The 27,010-nt window shown below is 42.0% G+C and overlaps 1 protein-coding gene and 2 long non-coding RNA genes across 6 annotated transcripts in view; 1 reads left to right on the forward strand and 2 right to left on the reverse strand.

The window, feature by feature from the left end:
* The window catches only part of mfsd1 (major facilitator superfamily domain containing 1), a 60,640-nt gene extending 60,480 nt beyond the window's left edge, over positions 1-160 (reverse strand). For all 4 annotated transcript variants that reach the window (XM_048604177.1, XM_048604176.1, XM_048604174.1 and 1 more), the window contains exon 1: positions 1-160. In XM_048604177.1, coding sequence (XP_048460134.1) covers positions 1-160 — 160 coding nt within the window.
* LOC125484659 lies at positions 124-20,063 on the forward strand. The gene is made up of 3 exons (XR_007263470.1): positions 124-232; positions 12,427-12,481; positions 19,894-20,063. It is a non-coding gene; the product is annotated as an uncharacterized LOC125484659 (long non-coding RNA).
* On the reverse strand, positions 6,456-27,010 carry LOC125484658. The gene is made up of 3 exons (XR_007263469.1): positions 27,000-27,010; positions 25,088-25,178; positions 6,456-6,583 (listed from the first exon to the last, which is right to left on the reverse strand). It is a non-coding gene; the product is annotated as an uncharacterized LOC125484658 (long non-coding RNA).

Raw genomic sequence — 27,010 nt, forward strand, 5'->3', positions numbered from 1 at the left:
CGAAACCCAGGAAACACATGATGACCAGGACCACAAAGCGGTGCAGCCGCCGCCGGGGGTCACACAAGGCCGAGGCACAGCCCGGGCTTGGCCCGTCATCCGACTGCCGGCTTCGCTCGCCCTCAGCCTCCCCGGGTAACAGCGCGTCCGTCTCCGCCATCGCCAACAGCCGCTCACATCATCTCAGTCACGTGATTCCCCCAAACCCTGCCCCTGGAAACGGTGAGAGATGGTAAGAACTGCCGGCACTGGAGTCAGAGATAACACCGTGTGGAGCTGGAGGAACACAGCAGGCCGGGCGGTATCAGGAAAGCTGATTTCTGAATTAGGGTCCCGACCCGAAACATCAGCTTTCCTGTTCCTCTGATACCGCCTGGCCTGCTGTGTTCATCCAGCTCCACACTGTGTTATTAGAGACGGTCCAGAATGGGGAGGGGAGTAAGGGGATGGTAAATGGGGTAAGGTGCCGTGGGAGGGGGCATTGGATGATGGAGTGCGGACAGAGAGCGAGGGGACGGCTGACAGAAAAGCTTGAGGATAGGTGGGGAGAGGAGGATGGGTGGGGGTGGTGACTGAAGGCGGGGGAAGGGACAGATGAAGACAGGAGAGCGGATGAATTGCAGAAAGTATTGGACTGATGGCTGGGCTAGAAAGGGAAAGCATATGGTAGGGAGGAATGGGAACTTGTAATTTACCAGTGCCAGGAGAGATATCCAATGGCCGACAGTCCTTGAGCTAATGAAGCCTTGAGTAAGTGAATTACTGACCACTTACCCACCAGTGTGTGTATTTGAACAGGGGCTGGGTTTATAACGGTGCCATTATTTTTGAGGATTTGTGTCCATTGTGTTTGGGCACACTGTGCCCTACCAGGACCATGCAAAATCCTCCCCCTTACCAGTGTTTCTGGCTGCACCAACAATTGTTGTTAGGACATGCACAGAATGCAGGTCAGTCAGCATCTGTGGAGAGAGAAATGGTTAATATTTTGAGTCTGGTATGTCTCTTCTTCAGAGCTTCAGAACAGCGGTATTTTGCCTTTATTCATTATTGTTGGAATCTGGATGCACTCCTCGCAGTGGCCATGTGACCATCTGCTTTCCAGTTTGGAATATCTTGACTGACAAGGAATTTGGAAGACTAGCCTGAGTTAATTAAAGGTCTTGCGCTCACTCTTCTTGGGCTTTCCTCTGAATTTTATGCTGAGTGGCTACCTGTTACCTCCATAGAAAATTTCACCTCGAATATGGGATGCCTGTTATTGCAGAAAGTGCCATATGTTCAATCCATTTCATCCAAATGGGATGAGAGTTGATCAGACTAATCTGCTCAGTCAGGTGAACATATAGGTGACCAAGTTGAAAACTTACCTCAAGGTTTCCCTATTTGAATTGCCTTGATGTTTACTGTAGCTTTTGATCTTATTCAGAACAGGTTCATCAATAAGGATATTGATACAAGTTTCTTGCTCTGCAGTTACATCAAAGAAAACACACATTTACTATTTCAAATTATTTTGCTTCACTTAATGTCATTTGTTCTGTTATTTCTTTCAGTGTTTTTTCACAACCATCGTCATAGTGACGTTGTCTCATTTGCTGTTGCATGTACTTGATTGTAGTCTAATCAAGTAAAGAAAAGGAAACATTTACTTGCACCATTCAAGCCATCAGAACAATTAAATGATCATATTTTGATTGCATTCACTTTGTTAATTAGACAAACCCATCAGCACACAAATAATAATAAGATAAATGACTAACAATGGTGGTCAAAAGAAAGATAGTGGCAAGGTACCTCTATCTTTATTTTGGGTACCATGGGATACTTGTCCAACTGAAAAGGTAAATATGTTTAAGGTTTTATCCAAAACATGTCATCTCACGCAAAGTAGCAATCTTCCAATATGGCACCAAAGTTCAGCTTGTATCATATGTTCTGAAATAGAAATTTACAGCCTTCTGATTCAGAATTGAGAGTTTTGCAATCGATTCAACGCATTTAGTAAATATTTAGTTGATACAACTTTTTAAACTAGCCACACCCTGTTGAAACATCCTGTCTCAAGTAAAAATTGAAAAGAAAACTTTAGTTGCTGTAAATCAGAAGCAAAATAGAAATTGTTAGAAAAGCTCAGCAGGTCTGACAGCATCTGTGGAGGGAAATCAGACTTAACGTTTTGGGTTGAATGACCCTTCCTCAGAAATGGATCCTGTCTTCACAGCATGGATGCAGAAAAGATATTTCATCTTGTGGGGAAATCTGGAACAAGGGGTCACTATTTAAAATTAAGGGGTTGCATATTTAAGATAGAAATGAGAATTTTTTTCAGTGTTGATGCTCTTTGGAACTCTCATCTTGAAAAGATGATGAAAGCGGAATCTTTGAATATTTTTAAGCTCTATCAATTTTATAAGCAAAGTGGTGAAAGGTTATTAGGGGAAGATGAAAATGTGGATTTGAGTTGCAATCAGACCAGCCATGATCTTACTGAATGGTGGACCAAGGTCAAGGGACCAAGTGATCTACTCGTGCATTCCCTTAACACGTGCCACCCCCAGAACAACTTGACATTCAGTGGATATGCCAGCATACACCAGCTGGTATCTCTTGCGCCATCTTTAAAAGGCCATTGTGTACACAGACAAGTCAGTCCAGAGCTACCTGACCTTTGCCCTGGATATGACCGACAGGGGACAAATCAATGCCTGTTCTGCAGACAGACATCTGGAGGTCCTGCTGGTTGGGTTGGTGAAGCAGCATGACTTTCTCTTCCTTCAGGACTAGCAGAGCAGGCCATGACACCAGATTATGACAGCCTGATCTGAGGATCCCACCCAGCTCAGTACAGTCTCAGCTGACTGAAGGAATGTTGGAAGAAGACCAATGACTACTTTGTTAGCTTAAGTACTGCATATTCCTTCTGATGCCTCTCATACACTATCTCCGTGACTGTACTCACCTCCCACTCAAGACTTAAACTCTACCACTCTCACGATTGCCTGTGATACAGTATACCAAGATGGCTGTGGGATTGGCAATTCAGCTCCTGAGCACAGGGCTCAGCCAGTCATGAGCTCATGTGGTAGGTCAGGTCGCATCCACATGGCTTCCTCATTGTCTTTGCAGCTTGGTAGCTCAGTCACTTTTTATTTCTTTTTGTTGCCCTGGGGCCTCTTCCCGATGTCCTCCTGTGGGATGCCGGAGCCCTGTTTATCTCCATCCCTGTTCTGTCTGAGGTGGCAGCATCGGAAGACAAGCCAGGGCCCCATTGGTTGAATCAGAGCGAGGAATTTGTCAGTTGATGTCCAGCATCGGAGGAGGTGCGGAACCGCAGGTGCTGGAAATCTGAAACAAAGACAAATTGCTGGAGAAATGCACCAGGTCCAGCAACATCTGTGAAGAAAAAGCAGAGTTAACATTTCGATATCAGTGACGCTTCTTCAGAACTGACGGAAAAGGTGGTATTTATGCTGAATATAGAAGGCGGGGGCAAAGGAATTATTGTATAGGTGGAAACAGAGCCCAGCGAGAGAGAAAGGAAGTTAGGCAGACAAAGAATGATTGATATAAAAACAGAAGTTGCTGGAAAAGACCAGCAGGTCTGGCAGCATTTGTGAAGAGAAATCAGTGTTAATCTTTCGGGTCCGGTGACCCCTCCTGAGAACTGCTCCGAACTTCCCCAGTTCTGAGGAAGGGTCACTGGACCCGAAACATTAACTCTGATTTCCTTTCACAGATGCTGCCAGACCGGCTGAGCTTTCTCAGCAACTTTTGTTTTTGTCTATGATTTACAGCGTCCGCAGTTCTTTCGGCTTTTATTAAAGGATGATTGATGGCCAGGGAAGGAGAAAAACTGATAATGGACTGGCTGTGCTGAAAGCAGCCCATATCATGACAGGACCTGGGGTGTGGCATGGGTAAAGGACATATAAGGAGGTGATCGATATTGAAAATTGAATTATTGAAATCAATATTTAGTCTTGAAGGTTGCAAGGTCACCAAGCAGAAGAAAAGATGTTCTTCAGATTCGCACTGAACCTCACTGGAGCACTGCAGCAGGACCAAGGTAGAAATGTTGGGCCTTCAACAAGGCAGTTAACAAGCAATAATCCTTCCTAATTGGCAGGTTGCCACTGTCTGACAAGAACCTTGCCACGCAAAGTTGTTAGATCTCATATTTTCCAATGAGAGTCCGGTTTGTGGGGTGGTGTCAGGAGATCATTATTGCAGCTTCATTTTTCAGTACAGCTTAATTTCTCCAGAACAATGATGTACACAAAAAGCTTCAGAATGTCTTAACTTATACAGTCTAAACTGAGAGTGTATATGCCCTGCCTTTGATTACTATTGGTCAACGGCACTGAGTTACCCCTTTGTAATTGGCTCTCTGGTACAGAATTTTACACAGTTCAAGTTTGCCTCAGCAATTTCAATTTATTTCCAATTAAACTAATCATACCACTGCACAACATAGAGATGTTTCCCAGACACTCCTATCTCCCTTCTAGAAGCTTTTCACAATGGATGCTGTATTCAAGTAATGTTTGCCAGCTTAAGTTAACTGCCAATTAATTAGATACTTGCCTATCACTTCAGGACCTTTTAAATTCCTCATTTCAGAAAACATAAAAGAATATTGATTTTTCATCAGTTCCAACAAAATTGTGGTTACACCTCATGTTAGAATTCTTTAGTTAACAAGTTATGTCTTAATGTGTTCATTCAACCCACATTCCAATGTCTGCTAATTTCTGTACTGATGATTCATTCCTCCTTATAATGATTTGGGGGGCTGCTTTTACTGTCTGAAACTGGTTTGAAACATTTCCTCTAATGTTTTTAGGGATTTTTTTTTGTATATAGGTGGATCCCAACTGCTTTGGTATCCATATGATTATGTGAAGGATCTTAACTAAAATCTACTCTTAATATTGTCAACTAATTAGTGTGAAATGTTCTTATCTGTCTTTTGCGTAAGCAACTGCAGCTGCACATTCTATCCCAGTCCAGTAACCTTGCATCTACAGAACTATTGTTCTACTTGTGAAGACTACATTAAGCAAGATTTTCTCAAGATCTCTAACTACTGTCAGCTATGGTTTACCGTATTAGCCATGGGTGGCCATTGGCCAATTTGTGCTGCTTAGTCATGGGCATCCCTAATAATCACCCCCATCTTTGAACCTCCCTAAAGTACATCACAAAGCATGCAATGGAAAATTGGATCTGCAGTGCAGAAAAGGTCTGCCACAAATGCCAAAGTGTCTCACCTGCAGAGAAGCAGCTGAGGCCACCTGCTGGCAGCAACATTTAACTAACAAAAACAAACAATATAAAATGAGAATTACTACAATGAATAACACTACATCCCACATCAGTGATGTCCCCAGTGAACCCAGCCAGCCAATTGCCCAAGTGGGCGACGGGAGTTGTTTTAGTTTGTCCATCTGTTTTCAGATATGTGCTGCTAAATTGGAGGTTGCTTCGGAGTTGTCTTGGATAGAAGTACAGCAGTCGGCCCAGATTAGGTCACAAGCACCATCCTTTTTAGAACCCACTGATTCCCACTGCTCTTGGGGGTCAGTCATGCCTACCCAATATACCCCTGTCGCTGCTGTGGACTGCCATGACAGTCTTGCCAGATCTTCTAAGGAGATGTTCTGGCAAATTACCCATTCTGCTGTTTTGAATGTATGAAAAGGGATGGGTCTTAAGGGGATGCCCTCTTTTGAGTGGATGGGTATGTGGGAGCACCCCTAAAACTGGTATAGATATAGGACATATATAAAAAGGTGTTTACACATAATTCTCTTTTCCTTTGTCTACATTCTGGTGCAGGGGATTGGCAAGTTACTAGTAACCAAACACTCAAAATACACACAGTTAGTAATACAGTAAACTTATACATTTTGGATCAAACATTATAGTTCTTATCAAGCTTCAAGTTCAGTCACTGCTTGCGCATTAGCATCATACATGGTCTCAAAACTCCCCGGTTTTCTTCATCTGTATCTATTTTGAGGATACTTCTTCAATATTTTTCCTTCTTTGCTAATTTTGGGAATGATTGTGTCATTGAGTGGTAACTACATCCATATGCAAGAACCCCCTCTGAGCTGCAATGTCCATGGCATCCAACAAATTACAGTGCGTTCATCAGGCTTTAGCTTCAGTTTGTGCTTCCCCTCTCTTTTTCCGAGGTATCTGTATGTCATCATTTTGGTCCCTTTCACTCCAGTTCACTATCATTGTTTTAAAGTCAGTTTCTCTATGGATTATGCATCAGTGTCATATCATTTAAACTATGTTTTCATGTTCTTCCAAGCCACACTAATTCTTTTGTCAAGTAGGTGTACATATCTGAGACCCGTTCTTCAGTGCATTTTTTTTACTATGCATTCTCTCATGTTTGTTACTTCTGCAGTAACAATCACTTTTGCACACTTACATCAGTATTCCAAGACCATGTCACACATTCTTGACTCTCGTATGATCTTAGCAAAAGACCTATGAGATTTTACTTATCTCCATGTATAGTCCCGATGCCTTGGGTAATGGCTCGATCACCAAGTTCAGTTTTCTTAAAAGGAGAGGGAAGGACACAAACATCACCAGGAGAAACCTATCAGTTTAGTACTATCATCTAAACTTCCTTTTCACTAAAATGCGTGTTGACTTCGATTGCCATTTCAACCCATTATTCTAATTTGTTTTTCTTCTGCCAATACTCTCCATCCCTAATTACTTCATCTCATCCAATTTTCCAATTTAACTATTAACACCTATCTAATTCCAGAGCTCTGGAGAGATTTATACTCCATTGATCATCATCTTATAATATTTTAAAACAGATCAAACATTTCTACTGGATTCAGGCAAAACATACTTTGGTCATGTTTTCTCTAAGATGACCCACATTTTTTTAAAATTAAGAACTCATTCGAGATATTTGACATATCTCAATGTAAATCTGTCCAAATTTAAAATTGTTCTTCTTGTGAAGACTACACTACACAAATATTTTCCCAAGGTCTCAAAGTACCATCAGCTATGTTCTGCTGCATTAGCCATGGGCAGCCGTCAACCATTTTGTGTTGCTCAGTCATGGGCAGTCCTAACACCATGTGAAAAATATAACCGATGGGACAAGATGCTCCTACATCAAGGTCAGCCTTGTCAGGCTTCTCATCCAATCCTCACTATAGCCCACATTACTCAGACTCCTGTAAGATCCCACCCAAAGTGGCTGAAGGGGTTTAATGATTAACTTGTAAGTATCTCTGTAGCCATGGTGATTTCTTTTAAACCACAGTACTTCCTAGAGATGAGACTTCCTAGAAATGAGGTTTTGTTTACATTGGGCCAGTTTGAGTGAAGAAGTAGACAGTGTGGTGCATTAGGCTTTCAGATAGAAGATTATGGAATTTTTTGGGAAACATCTGTAAATTGTAAAAAAAAAAATCTTTTTAGTTTCAATTTCAGGCAGTTTGCAGAAGTATTGACTGAAGCTAAATGTGTAAATTGTTGCTCCTGAGAAAAGGAAGTTGTTTTAGGATTGTTAAGAAAGAGGCTATCTTGATGTAGAGAGTTTAGTTTAAAAATTCTAGACCAGAAGAATTTGGATAAAACCTTGAAGGGGACATGTGAAGCTGTGAAAGTCCAAGCTGATTTTGTATGAAGGCTCCAGGAACAGACTATCAGATTCTGAAGATAGGGTTTTGAAGCCACAGTTAAATTAAGCATTGTAGAGGTGAAAGACTAGGAAATTCTCTCAAGTGTGAAGACTGTAAAGGAGTGTTGTTCTGATTAATGGGATTGTATTTTCCTGTGTTTTGAAATATTTAAATGCATTATATGTTAATAGTTTGATTATTCTATTTCATCACCTTTTCTAATGTGCAATAAAATTCAGTTCTGTTGTTAAACCTGAACCTGCAGCATTGCATATTTGTGTTTCAGCGAAAGACCACATTACTAAAAGTGAAAAAAACACAAAATATGGGCTCTCTGAATGGGATCTGACTTAATGAATGACATCAGCTAGGATCATAATATGGCAGCAAAAGTTGAGATGGTAATGATAAAGACATCCAAAAAAAAACAATCACAGAGAAAGAGCCCAATGAGATGAAGCACTAGTGATGTGGTCTGTTTTAAGCAGATTGTTTTAATTCCTCAATGTATGACGAGTTCAGGCAAGCCAACCTGACGCACACAACAGGGCCTGAACTGAGTAATGCATAAGCATGCTATGACGGTCAGCACCCTTGCCGGTATTAAAATCTGAGTGTCACTGTAATTCTTACACTAAGACTTGAGTAACTGAAAAATTTGGGTAGGTCAGTAACGAATGCTGTTACTGATTCGGGGGTCACTTGCACATCTATTTGGAGAACAATTCCCCAGATATTTGCCTATAATTGGTGAGGAAAAGGAGGCAGACTATTGCAGTTTCTGTGAATTCTGTGTATGAGAGGTACAGCTGGACAAGGAGATAAAAATGCAACCTCATATTAGTACCTTACGATGCACTCCATTTACAGGTACAGCCAAGAAATGGAAGAGGGTCTAAGCCAACCAACTGGGTGGAAGAATGGCTCCAATAGTGGCATCAACCATAGAAATTCAAGAGATTTCTAACTTCATCAGAGAGTTATTATCATTCCACTCTGAAAATAGCCAGCCTTTAATGGATATTACCAGGTGACAGTGTTACACAGAAATCACTGCAATCTGGCTTTTGGATGAACTTAGCTGTCTCTTGAAAAAGGTTCTTACAAGGAGGAGGTGCTTGAGTGGAATCTGGGAGATAACAGAAAAGGAGAGCTCTCTGACAAACAGTATATTAAATCTGCAGATGCAGAATTGAAAAGAGTGAAAGAACTCCAAAATCATATTTGTCAAAGGAACATAAACACAACATATTGCCAGCCAGTGATCCAGGTTAAGGGAATCATGCTGAACAGTCAGTATTGAATATAATTGTCTCAAACACAGTGGAAGAAACTGGAGGAGCACAAGGATACAAATTGTGAGCCAGGTGAAGCTAAGCAGAGTGAAATGCCAACTCTAAACACTAGCAGAAGACTCAAAAAAGAGCATGAACGAGGAATGTTGAACAAGAAAATGTGGAAAATGTCAAGGAAGCAGATAAGGGTTCACGGTGATTGCCTTTCATCACTGCCACCGATTCTGTGCTTGAGCCAGGGACTTTGTCAATAAGAGATATGCGTAGAAGTCAGACACAAAGTGGTAGTGACTCAGAGGATGCTATCAGTACAAAGCCTAACAGCTAGCCCAATTTTCCTACTCACTGTAACCAGGAGAAGTCATTTCTCCTGGGTTATGCAGAATGGACCGGGTATCCCTGGCAGCGGCACCATTTTTAAAAGGTTGTTGTGCATTCGGTCAATCAGTTTCAGTGCTGAGTTGCCCTGCCCAGTTTGTAATTTTTGTACCTGCTATGGCAGATAGGGATTTTGGGCCTCACTGTGCAGACAGGCACCTAGAGGTCCTGGTGAACAGAGTGAAACTATTGCCCCAGGACTGGCAGAATAGGCCGTGACACCAGATCCTGCCAGCAAGATCCTGGTCTGATCTCGCTGCCTAGATGACTGTAGCATCAGTTTTCTGGAGAAATGCCCAGCAGTATAGCTTGACCTGAAGAAATAAGATCCACCATCTTCTCATTGCCACTGAACACTCAATATATGACTACACCCACCTCAGGCCAAGGCCTGTGCCACTCTATTGCCTGCAAAATCATCCCCCATTCATTCTCATCCATCCCAATACCTTCCACCACATCACCTCACCGCTGCCTGCTCACTCACTCAGGACAACTCCCCACCTGCATTAGCACTAACAGCTGTGCCACTCGCTTTCATCTCCAAGATGACATGAAGTCATCTGCACAACTGAATTGAAAAAAAAACTTAAGATTGTTCTTCCAAAGAAAAATACAACCTCAAAGTGACCAGGAGGACGGGGGTCAATCACTCACTGAATCACAGGAGAGACGAAGTCCACACTTCAACAAATATGCTAAAATGTTATCTGAGCTGTTACAAAGACAGTCTGCACATATACAGGGTCCAATCACAAAAACTTAGAGTCTTGCAATTGTTGATGATTCTGAGACATCAAGGTCAAACTCAATTGTAACTAAAACTGCTTACAACTCAGTTAATAATATTATAAATTGATAACATATCAGTTTCCTGTCAAAATGTACATTCGGCATGTAATTACAGGTATGTACTAAGCAATTCTTCAATCAAATCAGGAATTTGAGTTAACTTTGTGCTTGAGAATTGTAGTTTTTGCCTACAAACTCAGTCACCAATACAGAAACGAGCTGAGCATGAAATTTACGATTAAACATATGCTGCTGAATCTGGAACCAAAATTAGCTAAATAGAAATGTACTAATGCAGGTATTTATATAGTGAGAATCAATACTGATTTGCTCCATTTGGGGAAAACAACATTGCCTAACAGCTACAACAAAAACCGAAAGAACTGTTGATGCTGTAAATCAGGAACAAAAACAAAGTTGCTGGAAAAGCTCAGCAGGTCTGGCAGCATCTGTGAAGAAAAAGACAGAGTTAACGTTTCGGGTCCGGTGACCCTTCCTCAGAACTGGTGGTGGTTGGGAAAATGTCAGTTTATATGCAGAAAATAGGGAGGTGGGTGGGGTAGGGAGTAAACGATAGGATAGAGCCCAAAGAGAGAGAAAGACAGTTGGACAGACAAAGGAGTTGCTAACGATCAGGCTGGGAGGGTGAATGGTTGTTAATGGGGACTGTTAGTGACTAACAACAGGGGGTGTGTAGTGGCAGGCTATGTGGTAACAAGGACTGGTGTGTGGGGTGGGGGGCTGGGACATGGGAAAGTTTAGGCCCTAAAATTATTGAACTCAATATTGAGTGCGGAGGGCTGTAGGGTCCCCAAACGGAAAATGAGGTGTTGTTCCTCCAGCTTGAGTTGGGCTTCGCTGGAACATTGCAGCAAGCCAGAGACAGAGATGTTGGCCATGGAGCAGGGTGGTGCGTTGAAGTGGCAGGCAACAGGTAGTTCAGGGTCTTTTTTGCGAGCAGAACGTAGACGTTCTGCGAAGCGGTCGCCAAGTCTACGCTTCGTTTCCCCAACATAGAGGAGACCACATTGTCAGCAGCGAATGCAGTCAACTAGATTCTGGGAAGTGCAGGTGAAGTGTTGCTTCACCTGGAAGGTATGTTTGGGCCCTTGGATAGTGGGGAGGGAGGAGGTAAATGGGCAGGTGTTGCACCTTCGCCGGTTACAGGGGAGGGTGCCGTAGGGCTGTGGGGAGGTGTTGGGGGTGAAGGATGTGTGGACCAGGGTGTCCCAGAGGAAACGGTCCCTGCGGAAGGCAGACAAGGGAGGGGAGGGGAATATGTGTCTGGTGGTGGCATGTTGCTGGAGGTGGCAGGAATGGCGTCTGATGATCTTCTGGATGTGGATGCTGGTGGGATGGTAGGTGAGAATAAGGGGAACCCTGTCGCTGTTGCGGGAGGGAAGAGAACGGGTGAGGGCAGAAGTGCGGGAGACGGGTCGGACCTGGTTGAGGGCCCTGTCGACAACGGGGCTGGGGAATCCTTGGTTGAGAAAGAAGGTGGACATTTCAGAGGCTCCCTTGTCGAAGTTGGCCTCATCTGAACATATGCGACGGAGACAGAGGAACTGAGAGAATGGGATGGAGTCTTTACAGGAAGTGGGGTGTGAGGATGTATAGTCCAGGTAGCTGTAGGGGTCAGTGGGTTTGTAATGGATATTAGTGGCCAGCCTGTCCCCAGAAATGGAAACAGAAATGTCAAGGAAGGGAGGGGAGGAGTCAGAGATAGACCCGATGAAAGTGAGGGCAGGGTGGAAATTGGAGGCAAAATTGATGAAGTTCTCCAATTCCAGATGAGAGAGGGAAGCAGCACCGATGATATCATCGATGTATCAGAGGAAGAGTTGTGGGTGGGGGCCGGAATAGGACTGGAACAAGGAATGTTCCACGTACCCCATGAAGAGACAGGCATAACAACTACAGTGTTAAATATTTTAAATTCCTGAACCAGGAGAGTATTTTAAGGTCTGTTCTGAAGAAGGGTCATGGGACCTGAAACATTAACTCTGCTTTCTCTCCACAGATGCTTCCAGACCTGCTGCGTTTTTCCAGCAATTTCTGCTTTTGTTTCTAATTTCCAGCATCCGCAGTTCTTTGGGACTTTTGTAGAATATTTTAAGGTATTATTTATATTCTTTAAAAAATCTGCTGCTGCAATCCATTGAAAATAAGCAATGCAATTAAATTCATGAATATATATTCTTTCACAATCATTATATCTAATGGAAGATAAATGTTGACCTATGGGAAATTAATGTGATTTTTCTTTCTATTGCTTTTCCAAACAGGGTTACCTGACTTTGAAGGGGCAATTCTATATAGAAGCTATCAAGTTAAACAAAGGTAAACACCATGCAATGCTTGAAATAGTAGGAACTGCCGATGCTAGAGTCAGAGGTAACGCAGTGTGGAGCTGGAGGAACACAGCAGGCCAGGCAGCTTCAGAGGAGTAGGAAAGCTAACATTTCGGGTCGGGACCCTTCTTCAGAAATGGGGGAGGGGGAAGAGAGCTCTGAAATAAATAGAGAGAGGAGGGGTGGGGCTGGGGAAGGTAGGTGGGATGGCGATAGACGACTGCAGGTAGGCAGTGGTGGGGATTGGTCAGTGAGGTGGGAGGAGCAGATAGATGGGAGAGAAGACGGACAGGTCAAGGAGGTGGGGACGAGAGGGCGGGTTGGTCATGGGATGAGGAGATTTTGAAACTAGTAAAGACCACGTTGAGACCATTGGGTTATAGGCTCCCAAGGTGGAATATGAGGTGCTGCTCCTCCAGTTTTCGGGTGGCGTTGTTGTGACACTGGAGGAGGCCCAGGATGGACATGTCGTCCAGTGAGTGGGAGGGGGAGTTGAAGTGGTTCGCGACTGGAAGGTGTTGTTTGTCGCGAACCAAGTGCAGGTGCTCTACAAAGCGGTCTCACCGATGTAGAGGAGGCCACATCGGAAACAGCGGACACAATAGACCACATTAGCGGATGTGCAGGTGAACATCTGTCTGATGTGGAAGGTTTTTTGGGGCTTTGGATGGAGGCGAGGGGGGAGGTGTACGGGCGGGTGTAGCACTTTGGTTGCAGGGAAAGGTGCCGGGGGGTGGTTGTGCTAGTGGGCAGTGTGGAGTGGATGAGGAAGTCACTGAGACAGCGGTCCCTACGGAAGGCAGATAGGGGTGGGGAGGAAAATATATCTTTGGTTGTGGGGTCAGATTGTAGGTGGTGGAAGTGGCGGAGAATGATACGTTGAATCCGGAGGTTAGTGGGGCGATATGTGAAGACAAGGGAGATTCTGTCTTTGTTTTTGTTGGGGGGAGGTGCCGTGAGGGCAGAGGTGTCGGAAACATGAGAGATGTGGTCGAGAGCATTTTCGTCCACCGAAGGGGGAAAGTTGCGGTCCTTGAAATATGAGGACATCTGGGATGTTCGGGAGTGGAATGCCTCATCTTGAGAGCAGATGTGAAGGAATTGGGAGTAGGGGATCACATTTTTGCAGGAAGATGGGTGAGAGGAGGTGTAGTCTAGGTAGCTGTGGGAGTCGGTGGGCTTAAAATAGATATCGGTTTCAAGGTGGTCACCAGAGATGGAGACGGAGAGGTCCAGGAAGGAGAGGGAGGTATCGGTGATGCTCCAGGTGAACTTGAGGTTGGGGTGAAAGATGTTAGTAAAGTTGATGAACTGTTCAAACTCCTCGTGGGAGCACGAGGCCGCGCTGATACAGTCATCGATGTAGCGGAGGAAAAGGTGGGGGATAGTGCCCACGTAGCAGGGGAAAAGGGACTGTTCCACGTATCCTACGAAGAGGCAGGCATAGCTTGGGCCCATGTGGGTTCCCACAGCCACCCCCTTAGTCTGTAGGAAGTGGGAGGAGTTGAAGGAAAAGTTGTTAAGGGTAAGGACGAGTTTGTTTAAGCAGATGAGGGTGTCAGTGGAGGGAGGCTGGTTGGGCCTGCGGGAGAGGAAGAAGCAGAGGACCTTTAGGCCATCTGCGTGGGGAATGCGAGTGTACAGGGATTGGATGTCCACAGTGAAGATGAGGTCTTGGGGGCCAGGGAATTGGAAGTCTTGGAATTGGTAGTCTTGGAGGAGGTGGAGAACATGGGTGGTGTCCCGGACATAGGTGGGGAGTTCCTGGACCGGGGGAAGAAAATAGAGTCGAGGTAAGCAGAGATAAGTTCAGTAGGGCAGGACCAGGCGGAGACAATGGATCGGCCGGGGCAGTCGGGTTTGTGGATTTTGGGAAGGAGATAGAAGTGGGTGGTGCGGGGTTGGGGAATGATGAGGTTGGAAGCTGTGGGTGGGAGGTCACCTGAGGTGATGAGGTTATGGATGGTCTGAGAGAAGATGATTTGGTGGTCGGGGTGGTAGGAGGAGATGTCAGAGAGTTGGCGCCTGGCCAGTGCGCCATACCACTACTGCACCTCCCTTATCCGTGGGTTTTATAGTGAGGTTAGGGTTGGAGCAGAGGGCTGCACGTTGTGTGGGGAAGAGGCGGAAAAACTGTTTGACATCCAGGCGTGAGCAGTATTCATTGATGTTAGGGTGGAGGGGGATAAAGGTGAGTCCTTTACTGAGGACTGACTGTTCATTCTCAGTGAGGGGGTGGTCTGGGGGGATGGTGGAGACCCAGCAGAGTTTGAGGCTGGGGTTGGCTATAGAGCTGGTGGCTGTGGGGCGGTGGGTGGAGCAATGTCAGCAGAAGTGATGTTGTCCTTGGTGTTGGCAGCAGCGGTTGGTAGGGGTTGGGACTTGCTGGAGAATTTGTAGGGTGGCCAAAAGGACTGTTTGAAGTTACCATTCCTATTATATAGGACAACACAAAACTTTGTATTGTATTATTTACACAGTTGCTACCAGTCTACAGGTTCCTTTATCAATAGGCAAACCATGCAAAACACCTAGACAGAGCTATGTTGTGCATGAAAAAATCATTTATATGTTGCACTACATATTGTGCAAAAAAAAATGCAACACTTGGCCGTTCCTAATGCTGACCACAAGTAATGAAGTGCATTCTCCCAATTTTATTGGCTCTCGCAAGCTGCTGCACTTTCACACATTTCCCACTCATCGCATAGAAAGTAGAACAATAAGTGTCCGCTATTGAGACAATCTGAACGCTGCCAAATTAACCTCAACGTGACGAGGCATAGGCTGCTGGATAGGAAACAGAAGTGGGGATCCTGGGGAACCCTGCAGCCCAATGGTATCAATGTGGATTTCACAAGTTTCAAAATCTCCCCTCCCCCCACCGCATCCCAAAACCAGTCCAACTCGTCCCTGCCTCCCTAACCTGTTCTTCCTCCCACCTATCCCCTCCTCCCACCTCAAGCCGCACCTCCATCTCCTACCGACCAACCTCATCCCGCCCCCTTGACCTGTCCGTCCTCCCTGGACTGACCTATCCCCTTCCTAACTCCCTACCTACACTCACCTTTCCTGGCCCCATCCCCGCCTCTTCGACCTGTTTGTTTCCTCTCCACCTATCCTCTCCTCTATCCCTCTTCTATCCGCCTCCCACTCTCTCCCTATTTATTTCAAAACCCCCTTCCCCTCCCCCTTTTCTGATGAAGGGTCTAGGCCCGAAACGTCAGCCTCTCTGCTCCTATGATGCTGCTTGGCCTGCTGTGTTCATCCAGCCATGCACCTTGTTGTCTGGGGATCCTCATTTGTCTTTCCTGGTGTCTAATCTAGTGTGCAAAGCGAATTCTACTGTCAACCAGTTCTGCACGTATTCATTGTAATTTCCAAGTTTCACAAATAAATGCCTCAACAAAGTTTAAATGGAGAAAGGTTCCACAGATGAGAAACTTCAGTTTCATGGATAGAATGTAGAAGTTGAGACTGATTTCGTTGGAGAAGGGAAAGTGGAGAAGAGATTTGATAGAAGTACTGAAAATTATGACAAGTCTGGACATAATCTGTCGGGAAATATTGTTCCTAATGATGGAAAGATTGAGAATTAGAGGGCACAGATTGAAGGTAAATAACAAAAGGAACAATGGAAACATGGGAATCTGGAACACATAGGTACAGAAATCAATTAGACAAGATCGATATATGGAAAAGCATATGGGTGCTCAGCAGGCTGGGAGCGTGATGTAGAGATGACACATGGCTGAGGTGTTTAAGGGTTTAAAACTAACCATATTGCAAGCTTAATTCAGAACTGCCCTGATGTAGCTAAGACATTAACCATTTAGCTACAGTAACCATAATATATGTAATTTAGAAACTTTGTTTAATATTACAAAAAGATCATTGTTATGAATCGGAACCTGTTTTCATTTGCACTGGTCATCAATACTGTCATTGCCTTGTATTGTTTATGATCATGGGACAAGTTGCATGCCTAAGTAAAAAGAATAACTATAAGGTCTATAAGTATGTAAAGAAATCTTTTTTTGTTGAACAGTCCCTCGAGGTAAATCACTGAATGCATACTGGTGGAAGAAAGAGTTTAATAAAAGTATTGTCAATGCTAGAGATCTGAAATAAAGAAAGAAAGTTTTTGAGAAGCTCAGCACATATGGCAACATCTTTGGAGCAAGCAACCAAGTTATTGGTTTAACTATCTCCACGCTGAGCATCACTTGATGCACTGCAAATGGTAATATACTGGTGGCTGGGGAATCTGATGATCAGATGCACCAAGTGGGTGACGACCTTTATGTACAACCCATAGGTGTGGTGTTGGTCTCGCAGCCAGACCAGTGAGATCAAACTTGGAGCCAATGGGGTGAAACAAGACAAAGGGCTAATTCGCCAAGCTAAGAACTACCTGGGTAGGTTAGGCCTATCACATGACAAATAAGCCTGAATTACAAGGGTAGATCAGAGCCATTGTGTGACAAGAGGTAGAGTCACAATGGTGCAGGGGCCAGAGGTGAGGAAGGCCCATAAGAATGGAAGCTGAGAGCCACCAGATGGCTTAGAACCATCACACAACCCATGGACCAGAGTCACTGAGGGTGTTGACCAAGGACTGTTGTGTGACAGCAACAAGAATCACAATACAGTAGGGTTGGAGCAAAATACTTGTGTAAAAGTAAGAGTAAGGGAACGATAAAAGGAAGATAAAAAGATGGTTATATTTAATACTTGAGACTGAAAAAACAAGTCTCGAAATAATACCAGAATGTATAGAATTTGTGGCAAAAAAAACTTGGAGCCAGGGAAAGGTTAGTAGAAATTACATTGGAAGTACCACAGTAATATGGAATGCTGTTGAAAAGACAAAAGAAGGCAATCTAGTGTTTCTGTGTCAATCTATGTTGACATGTTGACATTGAGTCTCTTTGTTCAGAAATTCAGAAGGAGTATTTAGTAAGTCTGCTTTAATTGAAACCTAGTAAACAGATCAGTCCACACTGCAGGAGAGGCTGAAGCAGTTCCAGAATGCTGTTATGTTAAAAATGAAGTTCTGATGAGGAAGTGGAGACATTCTCACAGACCTACAAACGAGGAATCAAGGAGTGAATGGTTGTTCATCAGATAATGGCGCCACCCAGATTTTGTAAGGAGATATTGCAAGTAATACATGCAGTTCCTATCACAGGACATTTCGGAATATGGAAAACTTAAGCACAATAAACAGGCATTTTATTTGGCCAAATCTTTACAGGTTCTGTAAAACATGCCAGTGGGAAAACCTCAGCATGTAATCAAGCTGATACATTTAATACCCACACCAGTTTTTGAAGAAACATTTAGGAGAATGTTTATTGTCTATGAGATACCATTACCAAAACTGAAAGCAGGACACCTGTGTATCTTTACAAGTTATTGATGACAACATGAATTTCAGAAATAGTCTTCTGAGGAAAATTACAGGTGAAGTAGTGGTGGAAAAATTAATTTGATTTTTTTTATTTGTAATAGACTAAAGGATATATCACAGCACTTTCTTGGTGGTATAAAGTTAAAAACAATAGATGTTCAAAGAGCAAAAACAAAGTTGCTGGAAAAGCTCAGCAGGTCTGGCAGCATCTGTGAAGGAAAAAACAGAGTTAACTTTTCGGGTCCGGTGACCCAAGAGACTTGGGAGTTTAGGTGCACAGATCTTTAATTTGTCACAAACAGGTGCATAAAATAATCAAGAAAGCTAGTGGAATTCTGCCCTTTATACCTAAAGGACTGGTGTACAAGGATACAGAAGTTATGCTGCAGTTTTACAAAATCCTCATCAGACCCCACTTGAAATATTGTGAATAGATCTGGGCATCACACCTTTTGAAGGATACATTGGCCCTGAAGGGAGTTAAACATAGATTTAGAAGAATGATAGGATTAGGGTTATGGGACTTCAGAAGTTATAAAAGGAGATTACACAAATCAGGCTCGCCTTCTCTAGAATTTAGAAGGTTAAGGGGTGATCTGATTGAAGTCTCCAAGACATTAACAGGAAAAGACAGGGTAGACAAAAATAAACTATATCCACTGATTAGGGATTCTAGAACTAAGAGAAGCAGAGCCTGACTTTTGAGGAGAGATGTTCAGAAGCATTTCTACACACAAAGGATCGTAGAGATTTGAAACTCTCTTCCACAAATGGGAGTGGATGCTGAATCAGTTGTTAATTTTAAATCTGAGATGGATAAATTTTTGCTCAGCAAATCTATTAAGGGATATGAGCCAAACATATGTATATGGAATTAGGCCACAGATCAGCCATGATCTCATTGAATGGAGGAACAGACTTGAGGGGCTGAATGGCCTACTTCTGTTCCTATGTTCCTATACCAATAGAAATACAGTCAGACCAAGGTTCCAAATTTTTGTCTAATTTTTTTTTTCAGGATATAGTAATTTGGGTACAAAATACTTAGTCCATCTCATATCATCCACAACATCAAAGAGTTTTGAAGAGATACCATCAGACTGTCAAGACTCTAAACGATTAAAATGTATCGTCACAAATACCCACAGAATTGGGACAAAGGAATGCAATGTTTTGTCTTTGTTACCAGAAATTCCCCAAATGAATCTGCTGGACTTAGTCATTTGAATTGATCTGTGTCCATGAGACAAGCGTTCTTTAAAATTGATCAAGGAAAAGCTTTTAACACAAAAAGATAAATCCCTTGATGCTATATTATGTGTCCATGTTTCTAGGCAGACTTACAGGAGCATGCAAAGGAGCATTTAAAAACTTCATGGATAAATATGAAAGAATGGACAAACATTCTACAACAAGCAAGCTTCGCTTGTTTAAGAGACAACATGTTATTGTTATGACCTTTACAAGATGAACCTCTGAAAGTGAGATTTATTGGTCCATACAAGCTAATTCAGAGGGTTAGTAAAATAATTTGTCTGGTTGATACTCCAGACTGCAGGTTATGTCATATAAGCATGTTAAAACAACATCATCACAGAGAAGAAGATAAGAAAGAACAAATAGGTGACGTAGTAAGAGTGGTGGAGGTTAACAGAGACAGTAAGAGTGAAGTAACTGAGATACAGACAGTACACAAAACAAACCTCCTATTGTCCGGTTAGCCAATACTGAAATACGAGGACAGGTAGACATACTTAAAGAAAGGACAACAGGACGATCTGTAAGGTTCCTTAAGAAATTCAAAAAAATCCGTAGAGATACATCAGGGTGTACAAGGTTACCCAAGCATGATGTAAACATGGAGGAATTAGTTCCAAAATCAGAGGGGCCAACTAGATTCTGCATCAGAGATTTATCTTGTCACCTGTTTGAAACATACTGGTTACAGCATATTTATTTTCCAATTCTTTCATCTTTGTTTTTTACAGAAAAGTGAATGCAGTAATAAAAACAGATTAATACCCAATTCCTTACTCAGAAGATTGTCTCGATTGGTTGGCAGTGCCTCATTCCTTACTAAGACTGAACTATTGAAAGGTTACTGGAAAGTACCATTAACATCAAGAACTAAAGAGATATCAGTTTTTGTCATGCTAAATGGATTGTTTCATTATTGAGTAAAACCATTGGGTTTTAAAATTCCCAGCTACATTCCAAAAACTTATGCATCAAGTGTTAATTAGCATGCCTATAGTTAGTGTAGTTTATTTCGACAATTAGAAAACTTGCTTAATCAGTTCCAGTTAATAATAAATCTTGTGCAACTTCACAAAATTGAGGTTAACATATTGAGGGCACATCGCAAGACAAGGGAAAATGTTGCCAAGAACAGCAAAAATGAATGCTCTGAAGGAATTCCCCATTCCGAAAACTGAATGAGACTCCTGGGGATATGTGTTTTTTTTACTGGAAATTCATGCCTAACTTCAGCACTATAGCTGCATGTCTAATATTTTTATTCCAAAAGCAGACAATAGTAACATGGTCAAAAGAGAAGCTGATGTTAATTCTAATGGATAAGCTGGTGTTTGCTGCCCCTGACTTTACTAAATATTTTGAAATAACAATTGATGCTAATGACTTCAGAGTGTGTGCGGATTTATAATAAGATACTAAATCAGGAATAGCAAAGTCAGTATGGTACTTCTGTAAGAAATTGAGCCAATGTCAGCAGAAGAACTCTACAATTGGACAGAAGACTCTGGCGTTGTTACTGTGTCATAAATACTTTAACATAAGAACATGAGAACGAGGAGCAGGAGAAGGCCATCTGACCCCTCCAGCGTGCCCCGCCATTTAATAAGATCATGGCTGATCTTTTTGAGACTCGGCTCCACTTACCCGCCCACTCACCATAACCCTTAATTCCTTTACTGTTCAAAAATTTATCTAGCCTTGCCTTAAAAACATTCAGCAAGGTAGCTTCAACCTCTTCACTGGGTTATTAACAGAATTCCACAAATTCACAACCCTTTGGGTGAAGAAGTTCCTCCTGACCTCAGTCCTACATCTGCTTCCCTTTATTTTGAGGCGATGCCCTCTAGTCCTAGTTTTACCTGCTAGTGGAAACAACCTCCCTGCCTCCACCTTATCTATTCCCTTCATAATCTTATATGTTTCTATAAGATCTCCCCTCATTCTTCTGAATTCCAATGAGTATAATCCCAGTCTACTCAGTCTCTCCTCATAATCCAACCCTCTCAACTCTGGAATCAACCGAGTGAAACTCCTCTGCACCCCCTCCAGTGCTAGTATATCTCTTCTCAAGTAAGGAGACCAAAACTGAAAACAGTACTCCAGGTGTGGCCTCACCAAGACCCTATACAGCTGCAGCATAGCCTCCCTGTTTTTAAACTCCATCACTTTGGCAATGAGACAAAATTCCATTTACCTTTTTAATTACCTGCTGCACCTGCAATCCTACTTTTAGCGATTCATGCACAAGGACACCCAAGTCCCTCTGCACAGCAGCGTGCTGCAATTTTTTACCATTTGAAACATAGTCCATTTTGCTGTTATTCCTACCAAAATGGATGACCTCACACTTATCAAGCTTAAAGCTTATGTCCATCACAATCACAAAGAAACATTTATACATTCTGACCACAATCCCTTTGTTTTTGTAGAAATGTAAAAATTAAAATGTGAGATTATTCCATTTGAGTTTGTTAATTCAACCTTATAATATAATCATTGTCCATATCATTGGGAAACATCACGCTATTGCAGAGTCATTATCAAGAATGTATTAGTAAAGAATGTAATAGCTTGAAAATTTGAGAGGGTAAAAGGTCAAGAAATGGTATAAATCCTGCATAAAGAATGAGTGAGGCCAAGTTAATGTAATTTTCTTGTGTTTTATTGTATATATATCAGTGTACCTTGTGAGGCATTTAGACCATCTCTTCAAGGTGGAGGCATGTTGTCCACATAAACTAGAAAACATGGAAGTTTGGTCATTTCTGTGTTTGGAGAATGTGCCAAACTTTCTAAAAAAAAAATTATTTGGCAACTCAAATGGCAAATTTGGAGTTTCATGGTGTTCACTTATTGGTTACATGAGTGTGTTTAGGTTCAAAACCTCAACAACAGCCTTTGGATTTTTAAGTTGTAGTTTGGCATTGACCTCAGAAGGTACAGTTGAGTTCAGACCTCTAAAAAGCCTGTGCTTAAAGTCAGATCTCTCTTTCTCACCTTCTGAGTGAAAATACAACAGTCACAGACTGTGTAAATAAGGAAATCTAAATCAAGCAAAGATCTTGGTTCAACTGACTGGCTACCGAATTAAGGATGTTCAGTCGCTCCATAGCCAACAACATGATATCATCACCAAAAACCAAAACAGCTGAGAGAAAATTGCCTGGTCCAATTTGAGGTTTGGAGTTTTGATCCGCAGAAATTTTTCTTTTTGGCCTTTGATATTCTGCAGCTGTCCATCCTATTTGTAACTGAATGTGCATGTGTTTAGGTTCAAAGGGATTTAGTTTAAGTTTGCATGGTAGCAGATAATAATCTTTTGTCACTTGTTGAACTATGTTTGTTTATTGACAAAAACTGGTGTGAGTTTATTTTGACATAAATAGCATACAAATTCAGGCAAATTAACCATCTCTTGGTGGTCCAAATAGATTTTTCTACATTTATGACAACTCATGGAAAAGGGGGGCTTGATTAACAGCACATTCCTCCCACTGGGGTGGTGACAAATGTGACTGAAAGCTCACATTTTGTGGCAATCTGCTCAGTGTTTGTAGCCTGAATGAGAGAAGCTGCTAATCTTCATTAAGGGTACGTGAACACATTGGGCTCACTACATAACCGCACTGAGCCGCCAGAGTCAGCAATTAAATTGTAACCTCAATTTAAAAGGAAAAAATTTTGAATTGGTAGAATAATTGTCCAGAGCCAATTGGTATTTATTCATGAATTACAGCTATTACCTAGAACAAGCTTGTTGACTTCTAAATGACAACGAGCAAAGCAATGGTTCAAATAGAAATTTAAATTTGATTTGTGTTTAACCAACATGATTGCAAAATGTTTAAGGAAACAGGCATAATTGGTGGTAACAATGAGGCAAAGGACTTCCCTGTATCCAAATATGTGATTCAGAGGGATTCCTTCCTTATGGGCTCTCTCTGGTTAAGTGTAGAGAATAAGGTTGTCCATCCATATCATGTAGGGATAAGATAGAGAGCACCATATGGTTTTAATACCACTCTAAATTGTACCATTGAAATTTCCTTCACCCGCTAGTGGCACACTATAGAGAAGGGGATTACTGTGGGACCACCAGTGAGCCTCAATTCCAGAACAGAAGTATCCACCATACAGTAAGCATCAAGTATTTTGTTTCCATTCTTCGGCCACAACAACAATCAGTGATAACCAACATCTGACCTACCCCTAAGAAGCAGATGAACAAAACCAATGATCTACTGGGGACTTGCTGAGATATCAGCTTCCTTAGGAGAAGAAAATCTCAAACCTGTTGGACACTTACAGAATATGGAGAGAGTGGCCCAGACAGAAATGAAATAATATCAATGAATCCATGACGTCAAACAATTGAGTGTCGATCTGGAAGTTGAACTGGAAGATACATTTGGTGGCAGAAACTCTGCAACTGGAATAAGAATGATCTAATAGATGAAGATCATGTCATATGCACTGGTGATAGTGCAGTTAATAATTTAGTTTGGGCTTGGTACTGAATATGGAGCTCACTGCTCACCAACATGTAAAAAAATGATAGAATGATTCTAGAAATGAAAGTTCATAACCATCAGTAAAACTGAATAGGCTGAGGCTCTTTCCTGTGGAAAGAATAAGACAAAGGATGGGGCCTTTCACGTTATGAAGGGGTTTGATAGAGTAGATATGGAGAAACTGTTGCTTCTTAACACAAGCCCAAAGCTAGGGACTATAAATATAAGTTAATAAATCTGATAAACAATCCAGGGCAAACAATTAACTAAATACATGAGGAAGAAAGATATAGGAGGCTATGAAAAATAACTAAATTAAGTAATATGGGAGAAGGCAGCTCACGTGGACCAATAAGCACAAGTACAAACCAGATGGATCAAAAAGCCTGTTTCTGTGGTGTAAATTTCTTGTTTTTGTGCAGTGTTTTATAGACATCTTACTGAATCCACCAAAGGATAAAGTAAGTTTTCCCAACATATATTAATTTATTCTTCCACTGACCACATACGTTGTGCAGAGAAACTTATATACTCTTAATTGGTTCAGAAAAAATAAGGTTTTTCTCTGTTCTGATCTGGCTTATTCTCCATGGTGTTATCCTGATTCCTAACATTCATAAAGGTTGAAGACCTGAACAATGGCCTGATTAAATTTGATTTGCACTGTCGTAAAACTCTTTCTGTCTAAACTTGCTAACTGGAAAGGAACAATTATAATTTCATAGTACTAGAAAGAATGGTCAGCAATTATTGTGATATTTAAGGATTGCTATCATTTGAAGATTAAAAAGATTCTATAAACGAGGTGAAGTTATTTTCTTTGCTTTTCAGGCATCTCCTGCACACCCCAGAAAGTATTCTAAATTAGGACAATTTAGGAGCAGGGTGATTCTCTATCCTGACTGTCAAACAAATTTGCCAAATGCATTTTCCAGAGTTGTAACAAAGTAAATCATACTTTCTATTTCTCTCTGGTGCTGGTGCACTATGGTTGCCTTGTGTACCATCTACAGCATACACTGTAGCACTGTCAAAATTTCTCTGGCAAATCCATCCAATCCATGACTTTTGTTGCTTAGAGCGAGGGCAAAAGGCCTGCTAGTTCTCTTTGGAGTTATATGTCATTCTGACTTAGAAATACTACCATTCCTTCACTATACATTACATATAGATTATGATGATTCAAAAAGGCAGTTCATCACTATCATCTCAAGGGAAGTTAGGGATGAGCAATAAATGCTGACTTTGCTAGTGATGCTCACCAGGAGTCAAAATAATTTTTTTCAAGGGCTCTTGAGATTCTTTGGGGTAACATTTTAATTTTCAAGGGCTACTTCTTGGATTACAGCAGCTCATTTCTTTTCTCAATGAACTCATTTATTAAGTGATTTGGTCAAGTTGTAGCAAGACCTACCTATTATATTTGTGGTGGGATATGCAGGACTCTCATCGAAGACTTAGAAGAATTCATGAATATTCTCTTTAATTGCTAATCCACCATGAACCTTAAAGCAACACACAAGAAAAACATTACTTTTCTCGACACACGTACGTTACCAACAAGTTTTTTTTTTCAGAATAACTGACACACTTGTACAGACAAAACACCATCACCCTAAACAGACTTTCCACAGACTGGTAAGATCACAGCTTATATGTTTACATTGCATCTGCTCAATGCTGGAATATTTCAACCAGGCAGTTAGTACCCTTTATTCACTCTCTTTACATTTCCCTGTATTGTAGCTTCTAAATTATGCAACCTTAAATTAGAGATTCCACATTAATTTTCCTCGTTGACAAGTTTAAAACAGTTTTTCTCTCATTTGCAGAATCTATCCTCCCACCCCTCCTCAAGCCCTTTCTCTCTCACCTTGTTATGTGAAGCCTCCTTCTTTCCTCTCACTAATAGAGCCTCTTCCTTTACTGCAACTCACCCCTCTTGCAATGTCTTTCACCCCCTTTATTCCCTTTGAATCTCCTTCTTCCCTATCCTTCTTGTAGTTACCTCCTTACCCTCAGCAGACACCTCCCCTGCACCAGCAGATGGAAGACTCCCGAACCTAGCAAAAATCCCCACAACTGACCTCATCAAACAGCCACCTCAGCAGAAAGGCTGCCCTGGCCCTGTCAACAGGTCACCTTCTAAAAGGCACCACACCAGACCCTGCAAAAAGTCCCCACTGGCTTTGGCACACAGCTGCCTTCACACAATGCAACCCCTCCCCCTACCCAAATGCTGCCCCCTTATCACCAAAACCTGGCAAAAAGCACACTTCTCCCAGATCTGGAAAGTCAACTGCTCCTAATCCTCTGATCCTGGTTAAAGCAATACTTGACTCTCCCAGTAACTCCCTCAATGCCACCCACTTACTCTCCCAACTAATTGTTGCTCTTTCAATCACAGGCTGGTTCTTTCCTGCATTTCCTAGTCAGGCTTACAGCAGGATATATGAATGGAGAAGCAGCTCCTCACCAATTCTCTCAATTCTACTAATGGGATGGAGCGATGCACGTCTTTTCCCCAATTGATAATTTACATCATTGTATTTATCCAGGCATTTTGGGGACTGTCAGTGCAAATTCACCCGCAGCCCCCACGTGCTTTGAGCATTGATCAAATAAGCAAGAGACATGAAGCATTCTATATGGCTGCACACAGACACTATCAATGAAAACATAAGAGGTCAAGTACCTGTGGACTTTGATGTCTAGAACAAAGAATAATAGAACACAGGAATAGGCCCTTCAGTCCTCCAAGCCTGCATCGACACATTTTGCCCTTCCATGTTAAAACTGTCTTCACTTACAGGATCCGTATCCCTCTATTCCCTTCCTATTCATGTATGCGTCATGTGTAGACCATGTACCAACTAAATGGTACAATAGAGAATATGCTTCATTACCCTCTTTATTCTATTTAATCGCTAAATTATCTAAAATAATGTCCTAAAATAAAAATGCATTGAGTGAACATTAAAACCAAGCACACAGTGCAAATTAACCCAATAAAACCTATGATCCTCATCTAATTACAGTGGAGCTAGACAAAATAAGGATACAATCTCTTCCCCCAAATAAAACTATGCGGTTAACTGATCTACAACTAAAACTTACAGTTCATTATTCCTTTGAGCCAAACTAATGTTACTAATAATGCTGTCTTCCATGTAAGACATTTTAAATCACACGCTTGACAAATTTCAGCACAGTGGACCATGGTATTATGATTTGAATAAAGATCCTCATTAAGACAAAAGGAGGTTTATTTGGATACAATTCCATGAAGCTTAAACTAAAATGACACACAAGAGCAAGGAATTTACCAGCCTGGATC

The sequence above is a fragment of the Rhincodon typus genome, chromosome 13 (genome assembly GCF_021869965.1).
Source record: "Rhincodon typus isolate 14 chromosome 13, sRhiTyp1.1, whole genome shotgun sequence".
Taxonomy (NCBI): Eukaryota; Metazoa; Chordata; class Chondrichthyes; order Orectolobiformes; family Rhincodontidae; genus Rhincodon; species Rhincodon typus.